Source organism: Bufo gargarizans, chromosome 1, assembly GCF_014858855.1.
Source record: "Bufo gargarizans isolate SCDJY-AF-19 chromosome 1, ASM1485885v1, whole genome shotgun sequence".
NCBI classification, from domain to species: domain Eukaryota; kingdom Metazoa; phylum Chordata; class Amphibia; order Anura; family Bufonidae; genus Bufo; species Bufo gargarizans.
In genome coordinates, this window is record NC_058080.1 from 433194764 (window position 1) to 433206867 (window position 12104).

The following is a 12104-nucleotide window of genomic DNA, read 5'->3' on the forward strand; positions in this document are numbered from 1 at the left end:
TTTGTTCTGGGTTGAAGTACAATTCCCAATTTAGCAATTTCATAATTTAGTGGTTTCTGCTATATCAGAGCTATTTGAAATCTATCCCTAAAAGGGTATATAATATTGAAGGTGCACATAGGGTCATTCAGAATAACTTCACACACACGCTTCTGTGCATTTCCAAGTCTAATTCTGTCACTAAATCCATACCGGTGACCCAGCGCCTAAATACTAGGCCTCAAATTTAAATCCCTCTAAATCTCTCGTTACCCACCGCTGTACTGTTGTTGCTGGGCAAGATATTTAGTGTCCGTCAAAGCACATTTTTTGTTCTGGGTTGAAGTACAATTCCCAATTTAGCAATTTCATAATTTAGTGGTTCCTGCTATATCAGAGCTATTTGAAATCTATCCCAAAAAGGGTATATAATATTGAAGGTGCACATTGGGTCATTCAGAATAACTTCACACACACCCGCTACTGTGTATTTCCAAGTCTAATTCTGTCACTAAACCCATACCTGTCACCCAGCGCCTAAATACTAGGCCTCAAATTTAAATCCCTCTAAATCTCTCGTTACCCAACGCTGTACTGTTGTTGCTGGGCAAGATATTTAGTGTCCGTCAAAGCACATTTTTTGTTCTGGGTTGAAGTACAATTCCCAATTTAGCAATTTCATAATTTAGTGGTTTCTGCTATATCAGAGCTATTTGAAATCTATCCCTAAAAGGGTATATAATATTGAAGGTGCACATAGGGTCATTCAGAATAACTTCACACACACGCTTCTGTGCATTTCCAAGTCTAATTCTGTCACTAAATCCATACCGGTGACCCAGCGCCTAAATACTAGGCCTCAAATTTAAATCCCTCTAAATCTCTCGTTACCCACCGCTGTACTGTTGTTGCTGGGCAAGATATTTAGTGTCCGTCAAAGCACATTTTTTGTTCTGGGTTGAAGTACAATTCCCAATTTAGCAATTTCATAATTTAGTGGTTTCTGCTATATCAGAGCTATTTGAAATCTATCCCTAAAAGGGTATATAATATTGAAGGTGCACATAGGGTCATTCAGAATAACTTCACACACACGCTTCTGTGCATTTCCAAGTCTAATTCTGTCACTAAATCCATACCGGTGACCCAGCGCCTAAATACTAGGCCTCAAATTTAAATCCCTCTAAATCTCTCGTTACCCACCGCTGTACTGTTGTTGCTGGGCAAGATATTTAGTGTCCGTCAAAGCACATTTTTTGTTCTGGGTTGAAGTACAATTCCCAATTTAGCAATTTCATAATTTAGTGGTTCCTGCTATATCAGAGCTATTTGAAATCTATCCCAAAAAGGGTATATAATATTGAAGGTGCACATTGGGTCATTCAGAATAACTTCACACACACCCGCTACTGTGTATTTCCAAGTCTAATTCTGTCACTAAACCCATACCTGTCACCCAGCGCCTAAATACTAGGCCTCAAATTTAAATCCCTCTAAATCTCTCGTTACCGCTGTACTGTTGTAGCTGGGAAAGTTATTTAGTGCCCGTCAAAGCACATTTTTTGTTCTGGGTTGAAGTACAATTCCCAATTTAGCAATTTCATAATTTAGTGGTTCCTGCTATATCAGAGCTATTTGAAATCTATCCCAAAAAGGGTATATAATATTCAAGGTGCACATTGGGTCATTCAGAATAACTTCACACACACGCTTCTGTGCATTTCCAAGTCTAATTCTGTCACTAAATCCATACCGGTCACCCAGCGCCTAAATACTAGGCCTCAAATTTATATCCCGCTGAATTTGAATACAATACATTGGGCCAAATAATATATTTGTTGTTGTGGTGAACCATAACAATGAGAAAAACATCTAGTAAGGGACGCGGACGTGGACATGGTCGTGGTGGTGTTAGTGGACCCTCTGGTGCTGGGAGAGGACGTGGCCGTTCTGCCACATCCACACGTCCTAGTGTACCAACTACCTCAGGTCCCAGTAGCCGCCAGAATTTACAGCGATATATGGTGGGGCCCAATGCCGTTCTAAGGATGGTAAGGCCTGAGCAGGTACAGGCATTAGTCAATTGGGTGGCCGACAGTGGATCCAGCACGTTCACATTATCTCCCACCCAGTCTTCTGCAGAAAGCGCACAGATGGCGCCTGAAAACCAACCCCATCAGTCTGTCACATCACCCCCATGCATACCAGGGAAACTGTCTCAGCCTCAAGTTATGCAGCAGTCTCTTATGCTGTTTGAAGACTCCGCTGGCAGGGTTTCCCAAGGGCATCCACCTAGCCCTTCCCCAGCGGTGAAAGACATAGAATGCACTGACGCACAACCACTTATGTTTCCTGATGATGAGGACATGGGAATACCACCTCAGCATGTCTCTGATGATGACGAAACACAGGTGCCAACTGCTGCGTCTTTCTGCAGTGTGCAGACTGAACAGGAGGTCAGGGATCAAGACTGGGTGGAAGACGATGCAGGGGACGATGAGGTCCTAGACCCCACATGGAATGAAGGTCGTGCCACTGACTTTCACAGTTCGGAGGAAGAGGCAGTGGTGAGACCGAGCCAACAGCGTAGCAAAAGAGGGAGCAGTGGGCAAAAGCAGAACACCCGCCGCCAAGAGACTCCGCCTGCTACTGACCGCCGCCATCTGGGACCGAGCACCCCAAAGGCAGCTTCAAGGAGTTCCCTGGCATGGCACTTCTTCAAACAATGTGCTGACGACAAGACCCGAGTGGTTTGCACGCTGTGCCATCAGAGCCTGAAGCGAGGCATTAACGTTCTGAACCTGAGCACAACCTGCATGACCAGGCACCTGCATGCAAAGCATGAACTGCAGTGGAGTAAACACCTTAAAACCAAGGAAGTCACTCAGGCTCCCCCTGCTACCTCTTCTGCTGCTGCCGCCTCGGCCTATTCTGCTGCTGCCGCCTCGGCCTCTTCCTCCGCCTCTGGAGGAACGTTGGCACCTGCCGCCCAGCAAACAGGGGATGTACCACCAACACCACCACCACCACCTCCGTCACCAAGCGTCTCAACCATGTCACACGCCAGCGTTCAGCTCTCCATCTCACAAACATTTGATAGAAAGCGTAAATTCCCACCTAGCCACCCTCGATCCCTGGCCCTGAATGCCAGCATTTCTAAACTACTGGCCTATGAAATGCTGTCATTTAGGCTGGTGGACACAGACAGCTTCAAACAGCTCATGTCGCTTGCTGTCCCACAGTATGTTGTTCCCAGCCGGCACTACTTCTCCAAGAGAGCCGTGCCTTCCCTGCACAACCAAGTATCCGATAAAATCAAGTGTGCACTGCGCAACGCCATCTGTAGCAAGGTCCACCTAACCACAGATACGTGGACCAGTAAGCACGGCCAGGGACGCTATATCTCCCTAACTGCACACTGGGTAAATGTAGTGGCAGCTGGGCCCCAGGCGGAGAGCTGTTTGGCGCACGTCCTGCCGCCGCCAAGGATCGCAGGGCAACATTCTTTGCCTCCTGTTGCCACCTCCTCCTTCTCGGCTTCCTCCTCCTCTTCTTCCACCTGCTCATCCAGTCAGCCACACACCTTCACCACCAACTTCAGCACAGCCCGGGGTAAACGTCAGCAGGCCATTCTGAAACTCATATGTTTGGGGGACAGGCCCCACACCGCACAGGAGTTGTGGCGGGGTATTGAACAACAGACCGACGAGTGGTTGCTGCCGGTGAGCCTCAAGCCCGGCCTGGTGGTGTGTGATAATGGGCGAAATCTCGTTGCAGCTCTGGGACTAGCCAATTTGACGCACATCCCTTGCTTGGCGCATGTGCTGAATTTGGTGGTGCAGAAGTTCATTCACAACTACCCCGACATGTCAGAGCTGCTGCATAAAGTGCGGGCCGTCTGTTCGCGCTTCCGGCGTTCACATCCTGCCGCTGCTCGCCTGTCTGCGCTACAGCGTAACTTCGGCCTTCCCGCTCACCGCCTCATATGCGACGTGCCCACCAGGTGGAACTCCACCTTGCACATGCTGGACAGACTGTGCGAGCAGCAGCAGGCCATAGTGGAGTTTCAGCTGCAGCACGCACGGGTCAGTCGCACTACAGAACAGCACCACTTCACCACCAATGACTGGGCCTCCATGCGAGACCTGTGTGCCCTGTTGCGCTGTTTCGAGTACTCCACCAACATGGCCAGTGGCGATGACACCGTTATCAGCGTTACAATACCACTTCTATGTCTCCTTGAGAAAACACTTAGGGCGATGATGGAACAGGAGGTGGCCCAGGAGGAGGAGGAGGAGGATGAGGAAGAGGGGTCATTTTTAGCACTTTCAGGCCAGTCTCTTCGAAGTGACTCAGAGGGAGGTTTTTTGCAACAGCAGAGGCCAGGTACAAATGTGGCCAGCCAGGGCCCACTACTGGAGGACGAGGAGGACGAGGATGAGGAGGAGGTGGAGGAGGATGAGGATGAAGCATGGTCACAGCGGGGTGGCACCCAACGCAGCTCGGGTCCATCACTGGTGCGTGGCTGGGGGGAAAGGCAGGACGATGACGATACGCCTCCCACAGAGGACAGCTTGTCCTTACCCCTGGGCAGCCTGGCACACATGAGCGACTACATGCTGCAGTGCCTGCGCAACGACAGCAGAGTTGCCCACATTTTAACCTGTGCGGACTACTGGGTTGCCACCCTGCTGGATCCACGCTACAAAGACAATGTGCCCACCTTACTTCCTGCACTGGAGCGTGATAGGAAGATGCGCGAGTACAAGCGCACGTTGGTAGACGCGCTACTGAGAGCATTCCCAAATGTCACAGGGGAACAAGTGGAAGCCCAAGGCCAAGGCAGAGGAGGAGCAAGAGGTCGCCAAGGCAGCTGTGTCACGGCCAGCTCCTCTGAGGGCAGGGTTAGCATGGCAGAGATGTGGAAAACTTTTGTCAACACGCCACAGCTAACTGCACCACCACCTGATACGCAACGTGTTAGCAGGAGGCAACATTTCACTAACATGGTGGAACAGTACGTGTGCACACCCCTCCACGTACTGACTGATGGTTCGGCCCCATTCAACTTCTGGGTCTCTAAATTGTCCACGTGGCCAGAGCTAGCCTTTTATGCCTTGGAGGTGCTGGCCTGCCCGGCAGCCAGCGTTTTGTCTGAACGTGTATTCAGCACGGCAGGGGGCGTCATTACAGACAAACGCAGCCGCCTGTCTACAGCCAATGTGGACAAGCTGACGTTCATAAAAATGAACCAGGCATGGATCCCACAGGACCTGTCCGTCCCTTGTCCAGATTAGACATTAACTACCTCCCCATAACCATATATTATTGGACTCCAGGGCACTTCCTCATTCAATCCTATTTTTATTTTCATTTTACCATTATATTGCGATGCTACCCAAAGTTGAATGAACCTCTCCTCTGCCTGTGTGCTAGGCCTAAATATATGCCAATGGACTGTTGCAGTGGTGGCTGACATGAAGCCTGATTCTCTGCTATGACATGCAGACTAATTCTCTGCTGACATGAAGCCAGATTGTCTGTTACGGGACCTCTCTGCTCTGCCTGTGTGCTAGGCCTAAATATATGCCAATGGACTGTTGCAGTGGTGGGTGACGTGAAGCCTCATTCTCTGCTATGACATGCAGACTGATTCTCTGCTGTCATGAAGCCAGATTGTCTGTTACGGGACCTCTCTGCTCTGCCTGTGTGCTAGGCCTAAATATATGCCAATGGACTGTTGCAGTGGTGGGTGACGTGAAGCCTCATTCTCTGCTATGACATGCAGACTAATTCTCTGCTGACATGAAGACAGATTCTCTGTTACGGGACCTCTCTCCTCTGCCTGTGTGTGTGCTGGGCCTAAATATATGCCAATGGACTGTTGCAGTGGTGGCTGACGTGAAGCCTCATTCTCTGCTATGACATGCAGACTGATTCTCTGCTGACATGAAGCCAGATTCTCTGTTACGGGACCTCTCTCCTCTGCCTGTGTGTGTGCTGGGCCTAAATATATGCCAATGGACTGTTGCAGTGGTGGCTGACGTGAAGCCTCATTCTCTGCTATGACATGCAGACTGATTCTCTGCTGACATGAAGCCAGATTCTCTGTTACGGGACCTCTCTCCTCTGCCTGTGTGTGTGCTGGGCCTAAATATATGCCAATGGACTGTTGCAGTGGTGGCTGACGTGAAGCCTCATTCTCTGCTATGACATGCAGACTGATTCTCTGCTGACATGAAGCCAGATTCTCTGTTACGGGACCTCTCTCCTCTGCCTGTGTGTGTGCTGGGCCTAAATATATGCCAATGGACTGTTGCAGTGGTGGCTGACGTGAAGCCTCATTCTCTGCTATGACATGCAGACTGATTCTCTGCTGACATGAAGCCAGATTCTCTGTTACGGGACCTCTCTCCTCTGCCTGTGTGCTAGGCCTAAATATATGCCAATGGACTGTTGCAGTGGTGGCTGACGTGAAGCCTCATTCTCTGCTATGACATGCAGACTAATTCTCTGCTGACATGAAGACAGATTCTCTGTTACGGGACCTCTCTCCTCTGCCTGGGTGCCGGGGCCTAAATATCTGAGAATGGACTGTTCCAGTGGTGGGTGACGGGAAGCCAGATTCTCTGCTATGGAACCTCTCTCCAATTGATTTTGGTTAATTTTTATTTATTTAATTTTTATTTTAATTAATTTCCCTATCCACATTTGTTTGCAGGGGATTTACCTACATGTTGCTGCCTTTTGCAGCCCTCTAGCCCTTTCCTGGGCTGTTTTACAGCCGTTTTAGTGCCGAAAAGTTCGGGTCCCCATTGACTTCAATGGGGTTCGGGTTCGGGACGAAGTTCGGATCGGGTTCGGATCCCGAACCCGAACATTTCCGGGATGTTCGGCCGAACTTCTCGAACCCGAACATCCAGGTGTTCGCTCAACTCTAGTCTTAACCTCTTCAGGACACAGGGCGTACAGGTACGCCCTTATGTCCTGGTACTTAAGGACACAGGGCATACCTGTACGCCCTGTATATTTCTGATCACCGCCGCCCGGCGGGTGGTGATCGAAGCCGGTGCCTGCTGAAATCATTGAGCAGGCACCTCGGCTAAATGCGCGGGGGGGTCCAGTGACCCCCCGATGTCGGCGATCGCCGCAAACCGCAGGTCAATTCAGACCTGCAGTTTGCGGCTTTTACCTATTGCGGTGGCGGCGGTGCCATCAGGTCCCCATGCGGCTGTAGGGGGGACCCGATGGCATGAAAGGCAGCGCGATGCCTAAGGAAGGCATCGCGCTGCCTTCCGGTGACGAGCCTGTGAGATCCAGCCCCCTGGATCTCACAGGCCTCAGAAGCTGTATGAGTAATACACACAGTATTACTCATACAGCCAAAGCATTCCAATACAGAGGTATTGGAATGCATTGTAAAGGATTAGACCCCCCAAACGTTCTAGTCCCAAAATGGGACAAAAAATAAAGTGAAAAAAAAGTTGAAAAAATAAAGTTTTCCCCAAAAAAAGTTTCAAGTAAAAATAAACAAAAACGTCATAAAAAAAATTGGTAAAGAATAGGGGGGGAAAAAAAAGTATACATATTAGGTATCGCCGCGTCCATATCGACTGGCTCTATAAACATATCACATGACCTAACCCCTCAGGTGAACACCGTAAAAAATAAAAAATAAAAACTGTGCTAAATAAACCATTTTTTGTCACCTTATATCACAAAAATTGTAATAGCAAGTGATCAAAAAGTCACATGCACCCCAAAATAGTGCCAATAAAACCGTCATCTCATCCCACAAAAATCATACCCTACCCGAGGTAATCGCCCAAAAACTGAAAAAATGATGACTCTCAGACTATGGAAACACTAAAACATTATTTTTTTTGCTTCAAAAATAAAATCATTGTGTAAAACTTACATAAATAAAATAAAAAGTACACATATTAGGTATCACCACGTCCGTATCGACCGGCTCTATAAAATTATCACATGACCTAGCCCCTCAGTTGAACACCGTAAAAACTTTCAAATAAAAACTGTGCTAAATAAACAATTTTTTGTCACTTTAACATCACAAAAAGTGTAATAGCAAGCAATCCAAAAGTCATATGCACCCCAAAATAGTGCCAATAAAACAGTCATCTCATCCCGCAAAAATCATACCCAACCCAAGGAGATCGCCTAAAAACTGAAAAAATTATGTCTCTCAGACTATGGAAACACTAAAACATGATTTTTTTTTGCTTAAAAAATTTAATCATTGTGTAAAACTTACATAAATAAAAAAAAAAAGTATACATATTAGGTATCGCCGCGTCCGTGACAACCTGGTCTATAAAAATACCACATGATCTAACCTGTCAGATGAATGTTGTAAATAACAAAACAAAAAAAAGTGCCAAAAAAGCTATTTCTTGTTACCTTGCCTCACAAAAAGGGAAATATAGAGCAACCAAAAATCATATGTACCCTAAACTACCAGCTAAGACCGAGCTGTGTAGTTCCTGCAACTAAGCTACTACAGAACAGCAGGCGTTCTGAAACTACAACTCCCAGGGTGCTCCATTCACTTCTATGGCATTAGAAGCACAGCCAAGCATATTTGTATGCTGGGAGTTAAAGGGGTTTGGTAGCTTTTTCTTACTGATGATCTTTCCTCTAGAGCAGGGGTGCACAACCTTTTCTGGTTGGGGGCCACATTGTCAACCTGAACCAATTCCAAGGGCCGAAAATAAACTTTAAAGGGTATTACCAAGTAAAATACTATATTTATGGCATATTGAACATACAGTATACAGGTCCTTCTCAAAAAATTAGCATATTGTGATAAAGTTCATTCTTTTCTGTAATGTACTGATAAACATTAGACTTTCATATATTTTAGATTCATTACACACCAACTGAAGTAGTTCAAGCCTTTTATTGTTTTAATATTGATGATTTTGGCATACAGCTCATGAAAACCCAAATTTCCTATCTCAAAAAATTAGCATATTTCATCCGACCAATAAAAGAAAAGTGTTTTTAATACAAAAAAAGTCAACCTTCAAATAATTATACTCAGTTATGAACTCAATACTTGGTCGGGAATCCTTTTGCAGAAATAACTGCTTCAATGCGGCGTGGCATGGAGGCAATCAGCCTGTGGCACTGCTGAGGTGTTATGGAGGCCCAGGATGCTTCGATAGCGGCCTTAAGCTCATCCAGAGTGTTGGGTCTTGCGTCTCTCAACTTTCTCTTCCCAATATCCCACAGATTCTCTATGGGGTTCAGGTCAGGAGAGTTGGCAGACCAATTGAGCACAGTAATACCATGGTCAGTAAACCATTTACCAGTGGTTTGGGCACTGTGAGCAGGTGCCAGGTCGTGCTGAAAAATGAAATCTTCATCTCCATAAAGCTTTTCAGCAGATGGAAGCATGAAGTGCTCCAAAATCTCCGGATAGCTAGCTGCATTGACCCTGCCCTTGATAAAACACAGTGGACCAACACCAGCAGCTGACATGGCACCCCAGACCATCACTGACTGTGGGTACTTGACACTGGACTTCAGGCATTTTGGCATTTCCCTCTCCCCAGTCTTCCTCCAGACTCTGGCACCTTGATTTCCGAATGACATGCAAAATTTGCTTTCATCCGAAAAAAGTACTTTGGACCACTGAGCAACAGTCCAGTGCTGCTTCTCTGTAGCCCAGGTCAGGCGCTTCTGCCGCTGTTTCTGGTTCAAAAGTGGCTTGACCTGGGGAATGCGGCACCTGTAGCCCATTTCCTGCACACGGTGGCTCTGGATGTTTCTACTCCAGACTCAGTCCACTGCTTCCGCAGGTCCCCCAAGGTCTGGAATCGGTCCTTCTCCACAATCTTCCTCAGGGTCCGGTCACCTCTTCTCGTTGTGCAGCGTTTTCTGCCACACTTTTTCCTTCCCACAGACTTCCCACTGAGGTGCCTTGATACAGCACTCCGGGAACAGCCTATTCATCCAGAAATTTCTTTCTGTGTCTTACCCTCTTGCTTGAGGGTGTCAATGATGGCCTTCTGGACAGCAGTCAGGTCGGCAGTCTTACCCATGATTGCGGTTTTGAGTAATGAACCAGGCTGGGAGTTTTTAAAAGCCTCAGGAATCTTTTGCAGGTGTTTAGAGTTAATTAGTTGATTCAGATGATTAGGTTAATAGCTCGTTTAGAGAACCTTTTCATGATATGCTAATTTTTTTAGATAGGAATTTGGGGTTTTCATGAGCTGTATGCCAAAATCATCAATATTAAAACAATAAAAGGCTTGAACTACTTCAGTTGGTGTGTAATGAATCTAAAATATATGAAAGTCTAATGTTTATCAGTACATTACAGAAAATAATGAACTTTATCACAATATGCTAATTTTTCGAGAAGGACCTGTATATCATAAATGTCTAGTTACACTTCTAGTACTCCCATCTAATGGGACAATACATGAAAAATGAATGTGAGCAGCCACAAGACAGACATACATGTCTGCTACCAGATGTTTGGGGGCCGCATAGAATGGTATTGAGGGCCGCATGTGGCCCCCGGGCCGCAGGTTGTGCACCCCTGCTCTAGAGAGATCAACACCATCTGATCGTCAGGGGTCCAACACTCGCCGATAAGCTGTTTGAGAAGGTAGCGGTGCTGGCAGTAGTGTCGTGGACTTCTCGCTGTTTCCCGCAGGACCAGTGACATCATGACTATTATCACTGGCATCGGACCCCCGCCGATCAGATGCTGATGATCTATCCAGAGGATAGATCAGTGAGAAAACACTACAGAACCCTTTTAATACTTACCATCTCAGTTGGTAAAATGGGGAGCTATCAGCCCCACCGCATAACCAACAGGACCACCCACCGCTGGGGGTTGTGTTAGCACCCTCCACTTTTGACCTGAAACAGTTGCGAATTTGCCAGGACTGTCTGAAAACCAGGGACAGTGCTGGCAAAGAACTATGGGAGTTGTAGTTTCACAGCCGCTGGAGTGCACTGCCAAAGCTTGCCTGCCCTAGTGTGTGGTGGAGTCTGTTGGTAACACCCTCCAACCTGCATTTCTTCATACACAAGAAACGATTTATGGGTCCCAGGCTGTTAGGGGCTTATATAGAAAAGGTAATACTGCCATTATATCGAGCGTGTGTGCGTTCTCTCCTGCTACGCGCTGGCGACTGGATTGGATAATTGTCTGTTGTTTCGAATACTTGTTAATAAAGTTTTTCCAGAACAGAAAAAAAAAAAAATAAGCTCGTGCTTGTGTAGTGTTTTCACCCCGCCCTTTTCACGTGACCCCTGACCTCAGTGTGAGCGTTCCTCAGACTTCCCGTTCCAAACCACGTGTGCATGCTGTACGCAGCTGGCTTCTCGTCCAGGCGGAGGTTCTGAAGTGGCGGCATGGCGAGCCAGGGGTACTGCCTCCGCTTCGAGGGCTGCAACTTCTTCAGGCAGCGGCTTGTCCTGTCTACCTTAAGCGGGAGGCCGGTGAAAATCCAGAACATCAGGGTGAAAGACGAGAGCCCCGGAATCAGGGGTAAGGTGCACCCCCGCCATGTGGGAGCTGGTTTCTGTCACTACGTGCTGGATGGTAGATGGTTGTAATCCGTTGTTCTGTGTTATCAGCCAGCTCAGGCTGGGCAGGGGGTGGCTGGAGTGCTCCTCGGGGAGGGAAGCTCACATTAGCTCCATGTGTCACACACCTCTGTCACTATATGGCGCTCTTACTTCTAGAATATTTGCCATGCCTGTTGTGTTGGGGTATTATTTTTCTAATGTTAGTCGTACCTGAGAGCTTCCGTCATCATTTCTATAAGGTGTAACGTGTGAAATCTACTCTATAGTCTAGAAATGGGGCTGTCACCCCTGTGGACAGTTCTGTTTTTATTAAAGGCTTGTATAACACATGAAAGGACCATTGTGGAGCATTTACAGACTTGATATTGTACCATTCCTCTATTATGCCTACTAGAAGCTTATAAATGTATGACCGGGTGTTACCAACTGGGTATGCCTCTGCCAAATCTGACATGGTCCAATCACACTGTCAAGCATGTAAAACCCAGTTGGACCTTCTAACGGGCGTAATAGCAGAACATAGAACTATATTAAAGGGAATCTGTCACCAG

At 47.2% G+C, this 12104-nt stretch overlaps 1 protein-coding gene across 1 annotated transcript in view; it reads left to right on the forward strand.

Annotated features, from left to right (window-relative positions):
- The first annotated feature begins 11279 nt into the window (after positions 1–11279).
- Positions 11280–12104, forward strand: part of RCL1 (RNA terminal phosphate cyclase like 1) — a 36081-nt gene continuing 35256 nt past the window's right edge. The window contains exon 1 of the mRNA XM_044272086.1: positions 11280–11512. Within this exon, the coding sequence (XP_044128021.1) occupies positions 11377–11512 (136 nt within the window). The 5' untranslated portion in view covers positions 11280–11376. The remainder of the gene's footprint in view (positions 11513–12104) is intronic.